At 36.4% G+C, this 23,555-nt stretch overlaps 2 protein-coding genes across 2 annotated transcripts in view; one reads left to right on the top strand and one right to left on the bottom strand.

Moving 5' to 3' along the window:
* cd276 (CD276 molecule) overlaps nucleotides 1–13,075 on the bottom strand; it is a 139,052-nt gene extending 125,977 nt beyond the window's left edge. The window contains exon 1 of the mRNA XM_015378509.1: nucleotides 12,856–13,075. The gene's annotated coding sequence lies outside the window, so the exon portion shown is untranslated. The remainder of the gene's footprint in view (nucleotides 1–12,855) is intronic.
* A 3,656-nt stretch (nucleotides 13,076–16,731) lies between these two features.
* ubl7 (ubiquitin like 7) overlaps nucleotides 16,732–23,555 on the top strand; it is an 11,687-nt gene continuing 4,863 nt past the window's right edge. Inside the window, exons 1-4 of the mRNA XM_015378465.1 lie at nucleotides 16,732–16,762; nucleotides 17,107–17,290; nucleotides 18,149–18,268; nucleotides 18,366–18,451. Of these exons, the coding sequence (XP_015233951.1) occupies nucleotides 17,116–17,290; nucleotides 18,149–18,268; nucleotides 18,366–18,451 (381 nt within the window). The 5' untranslated portion in view covers nucleotides 16,732–16,762; nucleotides 17,107–17,115. The remainder of the gene's footprint in view (nucleotides 16,763–17,106; nucleotides 17,291–18,148; nucleotides 18,269–18,365; nucleotides 18,452–23,555) is intronic.

The following is a 23,555-nucleotide window of genomic DNA, read 5'->3' as shown; positions in this document are numbered from 1 at the left end:
TATCACCTCGTACGTATGTCCTGATTCAAAATATTCCTGGATAACGGCAGCTATGTTTGCAACGCTGACAATATCCATGTTCGGTTTATGCACTGCTCCTTTTTCGGTTTTCATAAATCGTCCCATCCCTACTTCCTATAGGTGCTGGATTGAGAGGCTATTTCACAAGGTTTGACGATATACTGATGTTGCAAAATCTAAAGTGCTAAGATTGCTAAAAGTCTCTGTTTATGAACTCTTCATGGGACATTTTATATAGTATTGAGTTATATAAAAAATTGGGTTATATTGTTTTGTTTTTTCAAATGAAAAAAAATCCCCATTTAACAATGATGAGTAAAAGCAATTGGGATAACTATGTTCGTCCTTATTCCACAGCATGTTACAATATGCTGGTGCAGCTAATAAAAGAAGAAGAATGTAAAAAATCTAAATTTATGTCCCCTTCAGAAACTAATACAGGGAACAACATTTAAATCAAAAGCTGTTTCTTGGTCTCATTTATCATGAGCTTAACCCAAAGATCTAAGACTTTTTTAATACACCAAAGGTTTGATTCTCTCAAATCTTAGTCTATTTGCAGAGATAATTCATCCACGAGGTGGTCCCTACCCCTCATTCACATAGACTACATTCAATGTCTTCTCCACAAACGGATCCTACACACATCTAATACACAGTTGATGCAACAGATCTGCATCCCTTTTCCTGTGTCATGAGGCTTACACGTGACATGAGGCTGTCGAAACGAGGACTCCACCAACATCATGACGCACTGGATCCATTGTGTTGGCAGCAGAAAACTGCTGTCAAAAACTTGACTTTAATCTGAAACCCCCACTGTCCAGCATCTTTTTTATTATGTCCCCCTGTAAGATGCTAGTAGCCCATCTGTGAGAATAGTCAGTGCAGAAAGCCTCTTCATGCACTCACTACTGCCTAAATCTACTCCTTGTGAAAAAAATAAAAAATAAATTCTCTGAAATATTTTCTTTGACAACCCTGACATGGTTGCGGTTATTCTGCTTGCCACAATTTCTTCTTCCACTCAACTTTGTATAAATATCGTAAAAAAAATGTCTTTTTTGTCAATGATCTATCGTGGCTTTTCCTCCTTGTGGAGGAAGTTAGTGCCGATCTTTGGGACATCTGTCAAGTAAGCTGTTTTCTTCAACATTATGTAGACCGGGACTGACCTCCACATTGAGGGGCTCAGAAAGTTAATTAGCTGATTAGGGTGTAACCAGCCCTTTTAAATTCTTAGCTTTTCATTTGTCAAGAGTCTTTTTTTTTCTAGGCGTAATGAATCTATATAATATATTGGTTTAAATGTATATACTGAATGACAAGAATATTTAAGTATTTGAGGCATTCTATTTTTTTTTTTGCCAAAAAAGCCTTTTTACATCCTTAGTATCTCAGTAAAGACGAAAGAAAATAAGTCCCCTTCAGAAATAAAGATAAAATCATCTTTGGTATTTACGTCTTTGGACTTTTAATAAGGCATGTAAACAATATTGCCATTGTGGCAGGATCATACAGAGGTCAGGTGTTATAGTTTGTAGCACTGCAGCAAAAAAGCGATGTGTTTGAATACTGGGTCTTTGTGTACAGAGTTTGCATGTTTACTCCATAAAGATGTTTGGGTTTTTCTGGGTACTCCAGCTTATTTCCACAGTCTAAAAACATGACTGATGGGTTGACTGGTGTCTCCAAATTGCTCTTAGGTGTGAGAGTGTATGTGCATGGTTCTATGTCTCTGTATTGACCTGCAATGGACTGGCAACCTGTCCAGAATGAACCCCAACTTTCGTCAAAGGACTGACAAATGGTAGAAGATGATCGAAAATGTGATTTAGATGTGATGTTTATTTCCTCCATGGAGGTTTAACAAAACGGATTCATCAGTTCTATTATTAATATTTGGGTAAACCTAGCATAGCAAAGTTCCAGAGAAACTGTCACTTTGTAGCCATCTGCAATGGTACTGGCATAACTCTGATTTGACATTAAATCACTGTTACTAGTAGAATTGGTCAAGCTATATTTAGTGTGGTTGTTGAATCCATGGACTTTTTGTTTTTATGTGGCTGAATTTAGTTTTGTTGTAAGTCTGCTGTGTCAATTCCGTAACATTTCTAATGTCAATTCCATATCATTTCTAAAATCTGTTCAAAACACCTATCTGTGTATCTGATCCAAACTACCCAATTAAAAGGAAAGGTGATTGGTGTGGTTGTTCAAGAATGACCAAAAACCCACCAAGGCCCAAGCTTACAAAATCCAAACAGCAGTGTCACTTTCTTCACCCAAGAGAATATAGCATCACCAAAGACTGAGAGACTGATGACAAAAAGGAGACACCGGCTCAGAATCAACACCTTCAAGCAGGACCTAATTTCAAGTTGCCTTTATGCACAAACTACATTTTTATAGGGATTATAGGGAAGATTAATGCTCAGAAAAAAAAAACATTTTCATTCAGCCTCGACCACCTGTTTGGCATCATTTGTATAACTGCTGAACTGCAGTCAGAGGATGCATAATGACAGCAGCCAGTAACCCCAAGGCCACATTTTAGACAGCCCTAAGAAATAATAAACAATAGAACTATATGCAAATGATTCAGCTTTACTATCAGAGGCAAAATAGACTGAATATAAAAAAAAATAATTTAAAATCTTTTATCTCAACCAGTTTGGAATGGTTAAAAATAAGGTGGAAGGAGTTCATCGAATTAATCATTATTAGCCAATTATTTAAATATCCGGAATCTAATTTAGAAATCAATTAATAACTGACTGGAGTATAGAGAATGCAACTTACTCAGAGTGGTAATAATGCCAAAATTGTAAAAAAAATTAAAATAAAAAACTTGTCAAAATGCTTTATCCAGAGCTAGTTTTGGCATCACCTGCTTTAAATTTTGCATGAAATCTTTAAGGAAACATTTGCTATCTAATTGATTACTAAATCGACAGATTAATCAATTACCAAAATTATAGTTTGTTGCAGCCCTAGTTAAAACAACTAACATTCCACCTCTTCCCCCTAAAACTTGTCTGTGTCTGGAAAATCCACCAAATAATGGAGCTAATGTGTAAAGGGCGCACAAGTGCGCACTGCTAACGCATTCTCAGTGCACAAGAAAATGTGCGAAGAAGAGAAAAGAAAAGGACTTTAAATCAATTAGACCAATAAAAAAAAAATTCTGAATCATTTTGAATTTTTAACAGGAAGAACAATATGTCCAGAAGGACAAGTCAATATCTCGTTGATATTTGTGCCACATTTCAAACATCCAGTGCTAGTAGTGAAAAGATTTATATTAATAAATCATATCAAAACAGCATCAAGAAAGCGTCTTGAAGTGATAAATTTGGACAACCATTAGAGAAGGAGAGAACTGGAAAAATAGATAAAATATGAGTCCGATTTGTTGAAATTCTTGTGACATTTATTAAGATTTCTTATTACTGAATACTTTTAATAGTATATAATTAGAGTTAAAAAGTGTAATTAAATAAGGGTTGAAACAATAAATGCAGAGACTAATGATGAATGATGAGCCTTTAGCTGACAGAGCAACGTATTTAGAGCAGCAATTATACTAAAATTCTACAAAAAAAAGGAAAACTTTTTAAATTAAGATTTAAAAAAATAATAATATATTTCGTCTGTCAATATGCTCAACCAGAAGTCCTAAAGTGGAAAAGGTTTTGTTTCATCTGGTTTAATTTCGTAAAAAGTCTTCCTTAAGGAACCTTTGGCTATCCCATTATTAATCAATTAATCGAAAAATTAATTAATTTGCAAAATAATTGTAAGTTGCAGCCCAAATTAAAAAATTTACATAGTTTTAGGGAATTCATACTTTTATCACAAGCTTCAGGACACATTTAATTGTGCAAAATGTGCATTTTTTTAATGTGAACAAAAACTTAAGTCTGCAAGGTATAACATCTCATTTCTTCCAGAGCAGGACCCTCACATACTACACATCTCATGAACAAAACTTTTCTGTTTTTTGTTTTTTTCATTACAGGTTTGCAAAATCACTTAAATTAAAAGTAAACTAATTCAAACTGCTGCTTTAATTTCTTTTTCTTTTCATAAACCTTGTAACTTGCTATGATCCTGGGTTAATAACAAGTGTTGTGGTTTAAGCATGCACATCTGATGTTGCTCACAGTTAATCTCAGTGTACTCAGCAGGCTTATATCTATGCTTAGAAACTCTAATTGACCATTTTCTATTAAAAGCATGGTCAAATGTTTAACGCAATCATAGCAGGAGATGTTTGCTGCCAACAAAAGGCATTTGACTTCATCTGCTACTGATTAAATATTAGTTTGTGCATGTTTGGATATTTTTAAATATGAATGTTGGATTTATAAATAGAATTTATAAATAGAATCAGTTATTTATATAAAACAAAGTCAGTTAAAAATCACTATTAAGGTAAAAACAAGTGTCATTAAATGAGGAGCTTGTTAAATTGTTAAACAGGTAAACTGCCATCTTTGCTTCACTGATTAAAAGATGTATAAGTCGGGCCTTTTTGCTTATTTTTCCTATTTTGGCAAACTCCTCCTATACGTTTGAATGTTTAAATGTAGGGATATATAAAAATTCCACGCCCAGTCAAAACGTAGGCAACCAGCTGTTGTTTAGAGCCATTAACAAAGTTACTGGTTTTGTAATCATGCCACCCCATAAAACCCTTTTTATTGAGATTTTTTACAATTAGAAAGATATTGTTTTTAACATTAATACTGGTGGGAAAAACAGCATAACCTCTCACTGAATTTCAAAACTTTTGAATTAAAAAAGATAAAATACAAGAATTTCTTGCAAATGAAAAATAAAGGGTAGGGGTTTCTCTTGTGATTAGATAAAAACTAAAAGCAGTCATGCATCTTGACCTACAGCTCAGCTCCATTACTTGTTTTTGCACATAAATAAATACACGTCAGCAATGTGTTAAGCCAATTTTCTTAAAAGATGAGAGCCGCCCAACAGCTGCTATAACTGTTTGGGTGGGATGGTGCCCAGTGGAAATTCAGCTTATCAGCTGTTATGGCTTTTTGGTATGAATCATTTCAGCTCTGTAGCTCCACCCCATGGTTTACCCAAAGGATTTTCCATGCGTCTCCTTTTATAGCTTCTGCTGAAAGGATGTGGACTGAACTTGTGGCTCGGTGTTGTTTTCATCACATCTTTGCTCACAGTTCACCCAGAAGGACAAATCAAAATGTTTGTTACATTATGTAAAATTCTCTGGATATTCTACCACAACGAGAGGGGAAAATATTATTCAGGGACTGAACTGGGATTCAAACATGAGGAAAGAAAATTGAATGACAAAAAAGAGCAGACGAATACCACAGCTATCCTGTTCCAGGATGAGAAGAAATCTGCCAGCAGCACAGGCCACAGACTCTGACTCAGGCTGTCCAGACAGCAGGAAGCCATCAAAGGGGTTTTTACTGAATGACTCAAACACTTTACCACCAACTTGCTAGCCTGCGTACTCTTTTCTCCTTTTTATTTTGCGATTCGCCTCACAGGAGGTGAATAAAACAAGCTGACCCAACTCAAGTAAAAAAAAAAAAACTTGTGAAAATCCGGTTAGGATTTAGGAAAAAAGAAAATAGAAGCTATAGCTGCAGTAAACTGATGCATCAAAACCTTGACCAGCTCTCAGGGATGTTACAGGCATTAACTTATAATGGTGCCATTTAAAGCCCATTATGTCTGAGAGGGAGAAGTCGCTGAAAGACTGCGTGGCAGCCTGAATGTGTGGCTTCCTTTTAGAGACTAGCTGTCAGCACATGAGTCATAATCACCCATGTATTTCATTTTGTCACAATGTCAGGGACTATTAAACTTCCTTTTGAGGTCAAAGAAAAGATAAATGATTTTTTTGGGGGGAGTTTGTACAGATCATTAAGATTTAGTAATGCTGTGGTGCCATCATAGTCTTTAGGGAAATTTCAGTGAGGGTGAGGGTTCTCCAACAGTTTGGCATCTGTACTTATCTTTAGTCCAGTCCTTCTTTTCAATACAAACCTAATGAATATGGCTATCCCTCAGGGAAGTGCCATATGGGTAGCTTCAGAAACCATTGACCCTTTGAAGACAGACATTTCTAACCGCAAAACGAGCTCTTCAAACTGCCACAAAAATTTAACGAGCGCTCAAAATGACTGGCCTCCCTTTACTCAGGTCAGTTAATATATGACTTAGTCAAATTATGCTTGAGATCATCAAACTGAGAAAGAGCTCCATAAACTTCAAAGTAGTATTAAATCTGAGAAGCTGCATAAAAAAGTAAAGTTACCTTTGTTAAATAATGTTGGATGTTAATGATTTATTAACAAATGGATTATTTTTAATTGTGTCTTTCATAGTGATAGCTCTTACTCCAGTTGGGTGGTCAGAAACTAAAGTATTAGATTATTTGGATTTACAGAAATTGCGTTTTCCTTCATTTTTGACATCCACAAATCTAGTTGGAGAATCACCGCTGCATGGAGCCTTAAAGGCCAATTTATGCGTCTGACGCATAGCCTCTGCATCCTTCAAATTTATTTCTGTGCGCGACCACGCACCCCTGCGCAGAGGTTCTGCAACCGTCGTCGTGCACCTTAAAAAAAAATACTGACTATGCGTCGGACGATCGCAAACCAGCGCAGACACAAAGCAGCTGTTATTGGTCCTTGGTATGCCTTTCCGACTGTCTGTGTGGTCGTCCTTCTCGATTCGATGCCAGGGCGCGCCATTTTTAAAAACAGAGGAACAACTACAATGGACAACTACGACGAAAGGTTAAAGGGGAACGCCGTTTTTTTTTTACATTGGGCCTTTGATTTTACATTATTACATCATGTTCTACTCACCCATATGAGTTTTGTGTCATTTGGAGCTGTTCTGAAGATATTCCGTTAGGTTATATCCAAGTAACGTCTTCCTATGGGCAACGACTTGAAGGCACAAACTAAACTGTTCATAATGTATTCTTTATGGACCGCCAGCATTCATACCATGTAGGCGAATCACTGTCCCCAAGACATCCACTGTTATATTTTTAATATTTATATTTTTTTAAAACAAAGCGGAGTGTGTATGACGTCATCCGCACTCATCATTTATTGAACAGTATGTAATAATTTTATATTTAAAGTACTTTCAGAAGTTTGTACTCTGAATGTGACCAGACCTTTCCTATAATAATAGAAGGAATTAATCAACTGTAAAACTAAAAAGCTGGACATCTACCATCACTAATCAGCTTAAACAATAAAAATACTGTATTTTAAAGGGAGTAATAAAGATGTTATAATTAATCTATATGGAACTGAAAGTAAAGAGTAAAGCCTGTTGTGTATTCCACGTTGGACTGAATGTGTAGAGCCATTTTTACAGGGTGATACAGATTAATGTCCCCAGACCTTTTAGAGTAATGAGAGCAGCAGGTTGACAAACCCTCCTGGGTTCCTTTTACCAGGGTTAAACAAATGCTGGGGCTTTAAATCATTGGGCTTTCAGTGGAAAAAGGACTATGGTTTAAATTTCTTTTCAGAGTAACTAAACTCAAAAGTATGGCCACTATTCATCCTTTCTAATCTAATAACTCTTAATGAAAGCCAACTGCCTCCAGACGTCACAAAAAGGTAAAGAGCCTATTAATAACAAACTTTTTAACAAACCATTGAAGATAGAAACCGAACAAAATAAATCAAACCTCTGAAATGTGTGAGTGGTGGGAGGGCGGGGCTTAACTTCGGTTTTGTTTTGACTACCTTCAAAGGGACAGCGTGTAACAGATTTGGCTTTTTATGAGTAAAAATCAAGTACTGCTTAATAAATACATGTTCTGCGAAAGTCAAATAACATCAAATTAAAAATGAATTTTATTCATTTTAATATTATTCTATATAAAACTTAAACCAACAGGTAAGTGCATCCTTCTTTCAGATAAAATCTTTTATTTTGGCTGATTTGACAAGATGGATGGAGGTTAATGTGTCCACTCCATTCAGAAAAAAGTAGAATGTAACTTCAAGGCTTCTGTAGTTGACAGGAAGGCACTAGTATGTCGATTGTAATTTATTTATTGCATAACTGCCACTTTAAAATTAATAAGTCAGTCTAACAAAAGCATGTTATTGAAAAAGGAAAAAGGCAGCAAAGTTAACATAGGTGGGATGGTCCTTTGTTACATAGAGTAAGAGCCTCAAACTTCAACTTAAATCCCCATGGTTTTCATATCTATGTCACATAATACTACAAGTTATACTTTACTACGTCGCTACAAGCATGTTTAGTGTGAGGGATTGCATCCAAGTCAATCAGTCATTCCAATCACCTGGTTTTCCTTAGATAGAAAAATTTGAATCAATTTGCCTGGATGATCTGGTGTAAAGTTCGTTGAGATGACATGTGTTGTGAATTGGCGCTATATAAATAAATAAATAAAACTACATTCATTATAATAAATGTTTTTTATGATAATAAAAAATACGATGTTTCTTGCAAATTTTTTTTGCATGGGCAGCCAGACTAGTTCACACCATGTGGGCGGCATATCAGTCAGGAAAAGGAGTGAATAGAGAACAGTTTCAAAGGCATGACAGCAAGAGACAGCAGAAAAAGTTTAAAACTTATCAGATAGCTACGGATGTGACGCAAAAAATAAAATAAAAATAAATAAATAAATAAAAGCTCTTGAAGCAGCTAGTCATTGAAATTTCAACATTTTAAACAGTTCTTATGTACATAATAAAGGACATTAATAAAACATCATCCCACCGCGGATGCATTTTTGACTGTTGTGGTTACAGAAAAGCACAGATGCATTATGGGCCTGCTCACCCCGCTTGTTTTAGAACAGCATATTTTCTTTTTTCCAATTTTCTGATTCTCCCCTTGTGCCCTGCCGCCCCACTTTGAAAACCACTTGACTAGAAGATAAGAAACATTCACTTAAACTGACAGGCTGCACAGGAAGAGCATTATTCCAAGAAGCAGGCAGTAGGACAATGGAAATGCAAGAGGAGCTGAAGGAGCTGCAGCAGCCCCACGCTCAGGTGGGAGAATCTGATAACAGATCTCTTAGTTGTGCAATCTGGAAGAGAAGAAAACTATTGTTCAAAGGAAGCTATATAGAGTCATGTTTACTTCACGCCATGCAGAGGACACAATAAAATGTGAAGGAAGGTTAGATTCAACTTATGGGCTGATCTACAAACCATTATGTGTTAAGGATGCATCTCTTCAAAAGATACAGGGAAGTTGGTCATAGCAAAGGGGAAGATGGATGAAGATATAGGCGAAATTTATTACTCTCTTTTTCTTTCCTTCTTTCTTTTCTTTCTTTCTTTGTTTCTTCCTTCCTTCTTCTTTTGTTCTTTTCACCAACTTCCATTACTGGTTTGTTGCTTTAAAACCCCCATTACAGTATTAGAGCTCCAAGATAAATTAGTATTTAGTGCACTGGTAGTTGTTATGAAAAGTATGATAACCACAGAGCTGGATGAAGAAATGTTTAAGTATATGATCTGTATATACATATTAATCTGGTGTGAAGTCAAAAGTTCTCTTTCCTAATTCAAAGAGAATCATAAAGTGAAAAATAAATAGTCTTTTCGCTTTAAAAAGTTGAGTTAAAAAGTGACAGTTCAATAACCTTCTCTCCAATAGATACTCTTATATAAAGAAAATAATTAGTTATTACTGAACCCGTGGATTAGTTTATTTTCACATATTAATTTGACCTTTTTTATCAATCAATATTCCAAATTGAAAACCTATCTGCAAGATGTGCAGCATAACAACAACTAATCAATGTTCTGTAATAATGAAGTAAGTTCCTGATTCAAACCGATTGTTTTATGTCCTGACTGCAAAAAAGTAATGCACATCAAATTACATGAAGTGAAGGCCAAAGCAGAATAGGGAATATAAAATAAATTCATGAATTTGCTTAAAACAGTTGTAAATACTGAGACTAAATTCCTACTTCCAAAGGTGACCCCTGTTACCATCCCTACCCACCCCCACCAACCCCGTGCTTTGGTCGCTAATTTATTCTGTGGTGGAAATGGAAATCCCACAGAGAAATGGAAAAGTGCGTTAAAAAGGCAATGCATCATCATTTTTCTCTGATTACGTGCATCAAACATAACAAGTCCGTGTTTGCCATGTAAACACTCTTCACTCCAACACAAGGTGGTATTTTTATACTTCTCATGTTTTCGGGGGGGTTCTAAATATGATCAAATACAAATAAACAACAGCAATCGGCCCTGGATCCAAGAAGACAGTCTTGAAGTGTTTTAAATAAGTAGAAACATGTTTTTTTTTGTGCAAGATTGATAACTGCTAACACAGCACATTGGCTTTAGGGATAAATCACATGAGTTTAAGTAATACATGTTACAGCTAATACAGGAAATGTTGCATTTTTTGGTAGATTATTTTTGGCCACTTGCTGCATCAGATGTAAAGGGATTGTATGACAGAGGAATGACATTATTAGTGATAGTCTGCAAAAATTGTGGAGAATAGAATAGAATAGAATAGAATAGAATAGAATAGAATTGAATAGAATAGAATAGAATAGAAAACCCATTATTGTCTCTGTTAAAAGAAAGCTCTGTGTTTATTCCTTGAAGCTTTCGCTCTCCGGTTCTTTTTCCTGAAAAGAGATCACTTGGAACAAACTCTTTAAATAACACCTACTAACGTATATGTATTAAATAACTATGAGACATGACAAGAGATTTTGATAGAAATTGTGATCTTACTCAGGTCAGAGAAGTTGCTTAGAGTTACAGAAAGCAGCTTATCGTGAAGTGGCCCCAATTACCAGTTAAAGAAGCATTTTATACATGTATGTCTGCCACATCATCACATTTTACATCACACGTTTGCAGATGAGGAGACCTCCATGGCTCCAGCCTTATCAAAATATTACATTATGTTCTTAGCTGAAAGACACCGCTCTCATTCCATTCTCAAATCATTGCTACGTACAGAATGAAGATTATAACTGGACCAGACCTAGGAACTGGCCTAATTAGATAAACTACTGGGGAAAACATCAGTTCTGACACACAGCAGGCAGCTAATATTAAGGTGTAATAAACTCACACATCTTAGAATGGGGAAATTCTGGTATTTACAGTAGTACAAAGATAACAGAAAAAATGGTCACACAAATGTGGACCTTAGAAAAATGTATAAGAATAACTTAATAGTGAAGAGATAAAAGATAAACAATAAAATACTGTAGTGTAAAGTCTTTTATTAATATAAATCCTGTGCACCTGAAGAATAAATAAACAATATACAGCTATGGACGTTTTTACAATAATGGATATTTGAAAACATCTGAGATGTGCGAAATGACAGCAGCATGTTATTTAACTTATACAAGCCGGACATATACTGTGCGATATTTTTAATCCCTGCAAGCACCTACAGCTCAAACTGTATGACGAAAGTGCAGAGTTTACAAGTTCACAGCTCACAATGCATGTCCTCACATTTTTCGGCCTGTCAAACATGTTTGATTTTCTCCCGACCTTATCATTCCTGATTGGGAGGTGGTCGCCCCTCGTTACCCCTTGTATACTACACAACGCATTACACATGATCAGGCTGAAAGTCAGCCCGATCCAAACACTGCTAAAAATCGGCCCGGAAAAGGACAAAAAATCCTACAGTGTATACCCGGTCAGACCAGCACACCCAAAGTCAATACCGGTTTATCCCTTTAGTTTATCCCTGTTTATCCTTTTATTGTATCCCTTTAGTTCATCTCTTTAGTTTTGTACGAAAAATAAACTTACTTTTTGGTGTTTTTTGAAGCGTATGGCGATGTCACCTTAAATAATTTGACTATGCGTATGCTGGTCTGACTCGGTATGCTCATATGACAGAACACTGGCTTAAGGTAGAAACTGAGCAAAATCAGCATGAATGTAACAACTTATTGAGGTTGTTGGGAACAGTGATGGTTATTAAGTCTTCCAGCAGCTGGGAGGAAGGATCTGTGATAACGCTCCCTGGTGCATTTAGGGTGCAGCAGTCTGTCACTGAAGGAGATCTGCAAAAGCTTCATGCATGGGGTGGGAAACATTCTCCAACAGAGATGTTCATTTAATTAAGATCCTTTTTTGTTTTTCATTGATTTAATTTATGTTTTTTTTTTTTCATCTTCTGCACTCCCTAAAGAAAGGAAGGCGTAGCAGCAATTATTTGTCTTTCTGCTCTAGAGTTTACTGGACGTCTAATTTCTTTTTCTTTTTTAAATAGATCTCTGAGGTATTAGATATCTTTAGCATATGGCTAATAGTGTTTTTTCACATATGAAACATTACTTACATAAAGTTTACTCCTTACTTTTACTTCTTAATATCATCCCACTCCATCTTTGCTTTAAATAAGCAGATTTGCTGCTGTTGTTTTCTACTTTCTGACTCTTTCTTTTTTTTTTTTTTAAAGAAAATCTTGTTTTCAAAGATAAATTGTTTTGTTTTCCAATGCATTGTGAAGTTTTTGGGGTGGCAGCCTGCTTGTTTTATCCTTACAGCTAATAAGCTGCATCTATTCAGCAGTAAAGTGTGGTTTAAGTGAGAAAGCCAGCCAGGCTTTGGAGGAGCGCTACTGAGCTGCTTTTATAGCAAGCTCTACCTTTCTGGAAGTTTACACAGAAGCAGCTGTTGCTGCTGTTTAACTTCCCAAATACCCAACATTGGTGACTTTCTAATGTCAGAGAACAGTAGATGAACTCCTTGGTTCTTCCATTTGAATGCTTTCTATGTTGGAAAGTTAAAACTCACTGACCGTCCAGCCTTGGTGACTCTCCTCTCTGTCCAGACGGTCTTATTTTCCAGGGCAGTTCATTCCTCTCACAACAAAAACCCGGTTGAAACGCAGCCGCTGCGCTTTAATTAGACAGTGGAAAATAAACGGGGACTTTCTCCTGCACTGTTAAGGTTGTTTCATTGATTTGGGGGCTTCTCTGGGAAGAAACCACTCCTTGCTGCTTTGTCCTGCGGTGATGTCATGCGTAGAATCCGCTGTACCGACCCTCCTCTGAGCAGTTTAACTGTTTACAGCCTGGCTGCTCTGCACATACACTTCATGCTGGATTTGAGTTATATATATATATATATTGCTATTTCTAAATGAAAAGCCATGCAACACCGGAAATAGAGATACAATTCATGTTGAATTTTATTTACATTTTGGATTTTAAATATATTTTAAAAATGTATTGTATAAATATATATATGTGTATGTATACATACGCTAAGACTTGGAGAGATTTATTTTGTCATTTTGTTTACAAAAGCATAAACAAAAAGAAATGTATATATATACGTATATACTTTTTTTTTTTTTTTTTTTTGCAAAAGGAAAGCCATGCTACACCAGAAAACAGCCCCCAATTCAAGAATAGTTATTACACTGATCACCACTGTTTTATGCTGTTTAAGAATTTTAGCGTTTTTTCTTTTTTTGTTGTTGTTTTTTTCTTTTTTGGGGGGGGCGGGGGGTTTATTTAGTTTCTTTTATATGACGCCAATTCACAACACATGTCATCTCAAGGCACTCAAATGCAATCCCTCTCACTAAGCATGCTTGTAGCAACAGTGGAGAGGAAAAACTCCCTTTTAAAAGTAAAAAAACCTCCAGCAGAACCAGGCCAGTGTGAGCGGCCATCTGCTGAGTCCGACTGGGGTTCAAGGAGAAGGAAGCAGAGACACAAAAGGCAACTGCAAAAGGCGGCCCCGTCCAGGAAACACACAGTCAGGCAGACAAGCTCCAAGCCAGCTCCCATGTCAGAGGATGAGGAGAGCACATCCAGCCAGTCACAGTCAGAGAAACAGGACTACACTGGAAAACTAGGCCGATCTCCAACATCTATAAACAAAGGTGTTAATGGCAGCAGCACAGCTGATATTTCTCTCCATGATGGTGTCAGCCAAACAGGAACAGACGTAAGAAAATAAACATTTCAAGTCTTTTTACATGAAAATAAATGTTTCCCTGCCAACACAGAAAAACAGACCATTCGCTAACAGTGGTGAGTTATGATAAAATGCACAACAATTATGACTGCCTGTATAATATTCCCCCACTACCACGTTTAAATTACTTTATCTTTATTATTTCATTCTGTGACCAGCTTTAGAAGTGAGCACTTCATTTATTTTTCTCTTAATTTAGAATTATCAAGTAATTATGCATACCTGGAAAGTTAACTAAAGGCTATAAGCGATGTTATATATACCATCTTTAAATATGGTGATTCTTATTTAAGTAAGCTTGCTTTGTTTCAAGTAAGGACAGATAACCATCCATCCATTTTCTGACACGCTTTATCCCAGTTGGGGTTGCGAGGGGTTCTGGTGCCTATCTCCAGCTGTCTACGGGCGAGAGGCAGGCTTCAGGTAGGGTCCAGTCCATTGCAGGGCAACACAAAGACAAACAGGACAAACAACCATTCACACACACTCACATCTAATGAGAATTTAGAGAAGCCAAATAACCTAACATGCAAATACCATGCAGCAAAACCCCGGGCTGGGAATTCAACCCACAACGTTCTTGCTGCAAGAATTCCTACAGAATTACAGATGACCTACTTTGTTAAATAACCTTGTAGTAGGAGTGGTCTACAACCATTGAATTAATTTTACCTATAATCAGTACTCGAGTTGAGGGGGATTGGTTGAGGGATTTCTTAAAGAATCTTTAAAAATCATCCTCTTTCTTAAATGACCATCCTCCCATACCATTTCCTGTGACATTTTATTACTGAATGCGTAAATGTTCCACTAAATATTTACAGTAATGGCAATAATATTGCCCTTTCAACATTTGGGGGGCTGTGGGCTTATGAGTAGCCTGAGCAAAATAAATCAAATCACAGAAGTGTCCTACCAACTAGACTATTGCCTATAATGTCATGTATTTGTGTTAAGGTGATGTATCATGCATAAATAAAGTAGACCTGCTGTACCAACTTGCTAAGTGCTTTCAACTGGAAGTTGTTGAGAAAAGGCAATGCACTGAAATGTTGATTTGTACTTGTGACAGTGTAATGACTATAGAGTAGAATTCCATTCTTTCTAAGTTGAACGTAATACAGACAAAATTAAATAAACAAAGCAACAAGTTAAAACTAACTTATTTAGAGTATAAACATCCTATCCTATGAAAATAAATTTTACAGGCAGTTAGTTTTATGTCTACAATGAAAGACCCAATGGGAGTCTATGTCTTCTTCTTCTTGTGAGGTTTTATGGCGGTTGGCAAACTAGTTAAAGTGCATCACCGCCATCAACTGTTAAGGAGTTAAAAGAGAAAACAGGAAATAAGACTCACCCCCAGAAAAAAATTATAATAATAATAGTTTTCCGAACTGTATGTTTTAAACCCAACATAATGAAATACATAATTCAAATTTGTCCTCATAATTACTAATCTGTCTTTATGTTTATGTTACTCTGCCAGTTTCTGATGGTCCTACTCGTTCTCCCATCATACATTCAACCATTTCCCAGTTTAAATCTTTCACTTCAAGGTATTTTTCTGCAGCTTTAACTATTAATTTTTTATTTATTTTTTTCAGTTTTCTTTGTCGTCTCATCACTACAATTGATTATCTCCCCCATAAAAAAGTAGAAAATTCTTCTTTTTTGGGGAATTCCTCCAGAGGTTTTGAACTTTTTATTTGGGCCACTGTTGGTTTGGGTCTTTCTGACTGGGGTGGGATTCTTCTTGCAGCTTCAGCATAATTTATTCCAAGCTCTAATTTCACTTTTCTGATCTCTTCAGATCTTTTGCTCACTTCCCAACCGCAATAGGCAGCAGTTTGTTCTCCGACACAGTTACATTTCTTCTTTCCCACACTTTCCATATTCATGTTTTCCATCACACATTCCACATCATTGTTTTCCCTTACATGCTGCTGCTATATGTCCAAATTTTATCCAATCAGAGACTTCTCGTTCTTCTTCTTCTTTTTCACAACTGTGGGGTTTTAATACTGTTTTGTACACGAGTTCTGATTTGGGAGAGCTAAAATATAACAAGCTGCTAATGTAATAATGTAATGTTGACCTGAGTTTTTAACTGTTTTTTTGTTAAATTATTGTTCAATAAATATTTTGTTAAAAATCTTCTTCTTCAGAACAGGGAGGATTATATTCAGTTGTGGGGTTTTAACACATTTTAACAACATTATATGTACTGTGTTAGATGGTAGAGAATTACATTTTAACAAGCTCCTCATTTAATGATTTTATCTGACACTTGTTTTACCTTAATAGTGATTTTTAACTGGCACTTATTTTTCATCAATTGTTATATGCTAGAATTGTGTAAATAAAAGTTTTTTAAAAAAGACCTCTTCTTCTTCCTCTTGTTCTTCTTCTTCTTGTGAGGTTTTATGGCGGTTTGCAAACTAGTTAAAAGTGCATTACCGCCACCAACTGGTAAGGAGTTAAACAAGGAAACAGGAATCAAGACTCACCCCCAGAAAAAATTTAATTAAATGTAAAAAAAATTTTAAAAACATAATATTTTTCCGAACTGTTTAACTTACCCCAACATAATAAATACTTAATCACATTCGCCCTCATAATTTCGAGTTTATCCAATCAGAGTCTCGTTCACGTAGAGGAAGTTGCGTCGATCACGTGACAGGAACCAGGAAGTAAGAGTCTGTCAACATAAAACGGTGAGTATGCATTGTTTCACTGTAGTTCACTGTAAACGACGGTGTATGCGCTTTGTGTTTTGCTATTTCAACACAGCTGTAAACAAAACATCACCAAGTGAAACCTTTAGTATTTAATTTGCTAGATTGTTTCTTTTAATAGCTGCTTAGCAGCAGCTAACAGTGGCTCAGCTGTTCTGCGAGCCAAACCTTCCCTTTATAAATCAAATTAGTAAATTAACCAAAAAGTCATGCAGAATGGCAACGTTTTACTTAAATCAAACGGACACCGACAGTAAAACATATATAATACCCTGTATCTTTTTGTCTGCTAAACTGCGCAGTGTTTATGTGTTGTGTTATAGCTGCAAGGGATGACTTCTTCAGAATGGCACCTTTCGTTAAAGCTGGTGGATCAGCCCAAATCCACCTTCCACTTCCCAGAGATGATGCCTGGGGACGTCCCACCAGGAGGATACAGAGTGGCCACGTTAAAGCAGCTTGTTGCAGCTCAGCTTCCAGAACAAATCCCAGATCCTGAGCTAATAGGTCAGTCTGCTTTTTAAAATATACAGAGATGTCAATTAACAAAGTACAAATACTTTGTTACTGTACTTAAGTACTTTTTTTTTTAGGTATCTATACTTTACTCCGTTACTTATTTTTCTTCCCACTTCTGACTTCTATTTATTACATTTTAACACAAGTATCTGTACTTTCTATTCCTTAAAATTTTAAAACAAAAGTTACTCGTTACTCTTGGCTTCAGTTTAATGTTTATAAATATTTATTTCACGTCATGTGCTCCATCCAATGCAGATCATTGGCGCCATCCACATCTAGTGAAAAGTAGTGTAATTGGATTGGAGTCATGTAACGCAAACACTCATTGGTTAGCTAAAGGAAATCATCAGAAGCAAGAAGGTGTTCTTCAAACTGAAAACTTGAATTGTCTATGCCATGCTACAATGTTGGATTCAGAAAAAGATGCTGAAAGGTCGTACACAGGCAAGAGCGTGTCGGGAGATGGAGACCAACATTATCTCCCTCATCCCTGGCCCTTTCTCACAGAATTTTTCAAAATAGTCAAAAAAAATTAGCTTTTAATTCATATAGTGGCATCTGGCTGTTTTTGTAAAGGTTACTTTATACTTTTATACTTTAAGTAGTTTTTGGAGCACATAGTTTTTCACTTTTACTTGAGTAAAGAGGTCAAGTTGATACTTCAACTTTTACCAGAGTGTTTTTAAACTGCAGTATCTATACTTCTGTTTAAGTAACAAATGTCTGTGCTTTTGACACCAATGAAAATAAATATGTTTTTAGGTTTCTATGCTGCTTAAGTATTTAAGATTTACTACGCAATTGCATGTGTAAATAATCCCAAAATGTTCTCCATGTGTTCAGAGCTGGTTCACTGTGGGCGTAGGCTGAAAGATGACCTCACATTGGATGCCTGTGGAGTTCAGCCAGGTTCCACTTTACATATTCTCAAGAAGACATGGCCTGAACCAGAGGGTAATCCAGGTGTGTGTATGCCACTTCAATAATGCATGCTGCTCAGACTGCATTGTAAATAACACAGGAGGTCTAATAATGAGTGTGTCTGTCCTCTCTTGCATAGAGCCTGTGAACAGAGCCACAGCAGCCAGAGAGTTCAGGGTGTTTAATGCGGCTCTTCATTCACTCAACTCAGCGTATAGAGACTCAGTGAGTAGATTTAAACAAATGCATTACTTCTTTAGATAATGACATATTATTTCTATGCTTTTCACAATTCTTAGATTGATTTTATTTTGTTAAATTAAAGAAAAATAATTAAAGTTTCTGAAAAGTCTCAATAATAATGGAGCTCTGAGATAAAGTTGTTTAGAAGTAAATAAGAGGTTTGTGTTGAGATTTTTTATTGACATTTGGAAGTTTAAACATTAAGAGAAAAAACAAAAAAGTAAAAAAAAAAAACTCTTGAATTACAGACATATGCAGACAAACAAACAAAAAATGTTTTTAGTTTGAAGTCTGACAAAGTCCAATCAATTTCAAAGTCCTCAGTTTTTCCCTTTACGATATAGGTTTGTCTATTTTTCTCTACGTTAGAGCAATGATTCTTTCACCTGCTAAAGTCAATTAATTCAGAGGAAGTAAAGCTCTTCAGGTAGATACTAAACAAAAACCTCTATTCCCTACAGTGCTGGAAATGGTGCTTAAAAACCATAATCTATATCTTTTGATTTTTGGACTGTTCCATAAACATTAAAATAATAAACCTCTACAATCAGAAAATTTAAAACAAATATCTTGAATGCCAGGAGAACATTTATTCAGTTTCCCAGGTGAAATATAAGTAAAAGTCTCGTTTAGCTGATTGTTGACTGAGAGAAGTGATCATCTGTCCGAACGGTAGGTCAACTGAATTCCCTATAAAGTACAATATATAGTCCCCGCTCTATATAGTGATTAAGGACACGTTCAGGCACAGTAAAGGGCAGATTATACTTCTTCAACCGCACACATCAAATGTTGCTTGGGTGTGGTCGTGAACCAGTTTTGCTGGTATGCTTCTGCACAGTTGGTCTGGAATTTCTATGGACACAAAGCAGTTTTCCACCAAAGAGCAAGGGGGAGCCTATTCAAGCATTCAATAGGGTAAAGGTGTAGAGGAGAATCCTCCTTTACACCTTTAAGTTTACAATTACCATTTGTCATGTGGTCAGATGAGACCAAAACAGAACATTTCGGCCATAATTCCTCTGATTGTGTTTGGAGGAAGAAGAATGATGAGTACCATCCTAAAAAAACACCATCCCTAATGCAAAGGATGGGGGTGGTAGCAGGGGTATTTTTCTGCACATGGGACAGGGTGACTGCACTGTATTAAGGAGAGGATGACCGGGGCCATGTATTGGGGAACAACCTTCTTCCATCAGTTAGAGCATTGAAGATGGGTCGAGGCTGGGTCTTCCAACATGACAATAACCTGAAACAAACAGCCAGGATAACTAAGGAGTGGCTCTCTAAGAGTCCATATCAAGGTTCTGGTGTGACCTAGCCAGTCTCCAGACCTAAATCCAGTAGAGAACCTTTGGAGGGAGCTCGAACTCTGTGTATCTCAGCGACAGCCCAGAAACCTGACTGATCTAGAGAAGATCTGTGTGAAGGAGTGGGCCAAAATCCCTCCTGCAGTGTGTGCAAACCTGGTGAAAAACTACAGGAAACGTTTGACCTCTGGAATTGCAAACAAAAGCTACTGTGCCAAATATTAACATTAATTTTCTCAGGCATTCAAATACTTATTTGCAGCTGTATCATACAAATAAAAAGTTAAAAAAAAATCATACATTGTGATTTCTGGATTTTTTTTAGATTATGTCTCTCACAGTGGACATTCAATTAAAATTTCAGACCCCATTGACTTGCAAATAGCAGGGTGTACAAATACCTATTTTCCTCACTATCAACACAAGGTTTGCTGAGGAGTGAAAATGTGCTGCTATAAATTGGGCCGACCAGTAACACCAAACCAGATTTGGGGTTTTAAGTTAAAAAACAAAATAAGAAAATTCCTGTTAATATTCCATCAAGGCAACGCCAGACACAACCCTTCACCTAAACTGACGGAGCATTTCTCTGAGAAGCAGCTCAGAGGCCCATAGGGGCAGCACACTGAGAAAGCTGCAGAAATCCACACCACATTTGGTGAACCTGTTGACACAACAAGTCCTGCTATATGCCTTTATGCTAAAGTAACAGAAAAAAAACAAAACATGTCTGAACCAAAAAGGTTTTGTATGCAGTGCATCAAATTGATAAAATAAGATGTTTTGGTGTGGAAGCATATTGCCTTCATCAAAGAAAACAAATCAGACAGCTTATCTCATAATTACGAGATAGGAATCTCATTGCTATGAGATACTGATCTCGTAATTATGAGAAGAGATCTATTTTTAGATCTTTATATTTGGTCATGATTACTTAAGCCAGTAATGTAGAATCTCTCAGAAAACTTGTCTTAATGATTACTTTTTAAGAATTTCTGCATCTGTTCAACTTAACAGTTCTCTGTACCGAGGAGCTGATTAACATACGAGCTCTGCTCCTGTTTTTCACTTTATCAATAAAGTACGCAGCTATAACCCTGGGATTAATACTTGTGGCTTAAGCAGCCATATGACCATACACGAAAATCCAACAACAGCTCCATTAATACAGATTCTGTATTGTTTTAGTTTTACATATGAATTGAAATGCTGCATGAAGTATGGACCTGGTGGTTTTAAACGATTCTGAAGCCTCAGCTGTTCTCCCTAAGGATCTAGGGTTTTTGATCAGGTACTGGACAGTTCTTTGGGACACCACCAAGCCAGCTGGAATGCAATTCAGACGCATAGATTTATTTCCACAAAGTCTTCCGTGCTGGTCTAAATGCTGCTGCAGGAATAGTGCGACTTCCAGCAAGTCTGAGTAGAGAGGGATTTTTCTCCTAAACAATTCAAAGGACTTAACCTACCTGCGCAGTAGAGGTGGGCGATACCGGGAATTTTTAATCGATACAATACCAAGTAAATACAGGCTCAGTATCGCCGATATCGATATGATAACGATACTTTTTAACATTTAAGCTTGATGCATCATGGAACTGCTGACCTTTAAGTGTTTCTGTGATTTTTATTGTATTATTACAATTGAATAATAATAGAATTAATATTGTTCTGTTCATAGTGTAGTTCATATTATATCTTTCAATCCTTATGTCATTTTTTTTATTGTGTGCATTTGTCTGTTGCTTTAATTCTATAAATTTCCTAATTGTGGGATAAATAAAGATTTAGCCCTTTTAGATAACATATTTTAATGGGATAAATGTTCTGGAATCTTTTAATTACACTTTCTGAGTAGGCTTCAATAATATATGACATATAATATCTACTTTGAAAGTTCATATGAAGCTGTTATTCTCTAGAGGTCTGAAACGCCTCTGTCAGTGACATCTTTCTGAGGCTCGAGGGTCTATTGGGGCAATGACCGAAGTTTTGTCTCCTCTCTCTGTTTCTATAGCTCGACGTTTTCTTGCTCATGTTGGTTTTTCATGTGCTTATATAAACTTGTTGTGTTTCCACTTCATTTCATCGGCTTTTTACAAACCATACAGATTATCTGTTGTTTCATTTACGGTATTAAAATATAGTCAAACGGCGCTTCTTTCTCTCTTCTCCATGTTTTTCTGCTCCTCTGCAGAGCAGCAACTCAGTTGTATGTTTGATGAGGGGAGAGTGAGCTGAGCGGGCGGCCAAACTGAGCCTGCGTGCTGAGCCGGTGACGAGAGGGGCACCAGGAATGCGCTGTAACAGGCAGGCTGACTGGTGAATCTGCTGTAGTTAGTGCGTGCGGGAAAGAATAAAACTTATCAGTCTTGTTAAACAAATATTGTTCAATATCAATACCAAAGTTGGTATCAATAGTATCGATCCTACGATCTATCCGCCCATCTCTACTGCGCAATGCTAAAAAACTAAAATTAATTCCATCCACATTGAGGAAACTCAGTATTTCCCAGGTGTTGCACGCATAAAAGGAAATAAAAGCAGATTAAATCTGACAAACCACTCATGTTCACATTTCATGTAGCGTAGCTGAGCAATTAATGTCCTTCCTGATCTCCTAAATATGACAATATGTCATCTGAGATCACATGATATTGAGATCAGGATAATTATGAGATACTGATCTCGTAATTATGAGATAAGCTGATTTATTTTCTTTGGTGAATGCAATACGCTTCCGTACTTTCCTCATTTGAGAGCAAATTATATATGTTTAATTAGTTTTTTTCCCTGTTTTTTCTAAGAGGGCTACTATACATTCATAAAAAAACATGCCTGTTTGCTGCATGTTGTCCATGTTTCAGGTTTTAGCTTAATGGGTTTTACACCTTTGATCTGTCATATAAATTCTCAATTAAAAACTTTAAAGTTTGAGTTGCCAACATGAGAAAATTATGACAAGTTAAAGGGTAATGAATATATTTGTATGTATCTGCATGATGTATCCTATAAGAAGTAGTAATTACTACCTGGTTTAAATTCAGGAGATGAATGTTGAACTAAAAGTTGAAGGCACTTTATCCGTCAGAAACATTTCCTCTTCACAGCGATTTCCCTTTGAGACAGCAGAGCTGATATTCAGGCTGTTCTGGCTGTTTAAAACAGGCAGCCTACTTCCTGAAACCTGTCACCAGAGGATCTCTATTTCTGGCACAAGTGTGTTTTGTACAATTTGACCACATGAGACATAGTGCAGCAGCTGGTTATTGTTGGCACTGAGTGGTTGATTTAGCTCCAAGATCCAGGTGAGGTTAGATAAGCTGAAAGGCAAGATGTGAATCAATCTGCTGCTTTGTCATCAGGCTAGACTAGATAAGGGAGAAAAATGACATCAATTAAATAGTCATTTTACTTAAGCAAGTTGTCTTCTAATACCTACGAAAAAATGTAAAGTACTAAACTGACATCCTAAATAATAAAGTTTTTTCTTAACCAAACAAGAGACTATGTTTGGATGCACAGAAACCTCCTGCTGACTTAAACTTCTTACTTTAGAGACAACGTTTGATTTATATTACTGATCTGATTAACTTTTATTTAAGTCACCAATCATTGCTTTATCTGTTACTATTGCCTCTCATATGGAAATTTTTAGGGATGCACGATATAATCGGCCCCCTGTCGGTATCGGCCTGTATCGGCCATCCCACCGATATTTAACCCGATATTTGATCAGCTTCTGAGTTTCTAAAGTCTAAAAAAAAAATACTACT

Source organism: Cyprinodon variegatus, unplaced genomic scaffold (genome assembly GCF_000732505.1).
Source record: "Cyprinodon variegatus isolate N-32 unplaced genomic scaffold, C_variegatus-1.0 Scaffold173, whole genome shotgun sequence".
NCBI lineage: Eukaryota > Metazoa > Chordata > Actinopteri > Cyprinodontiformes > Cyprinodontidae > Cyprinodon > Cyprinodon variegatus.
The sequence above is the reverse complement of the archived record's forward strand: the minus strand, read 5'-3'. Positions and strand labels throughout refer to the sequence as shown.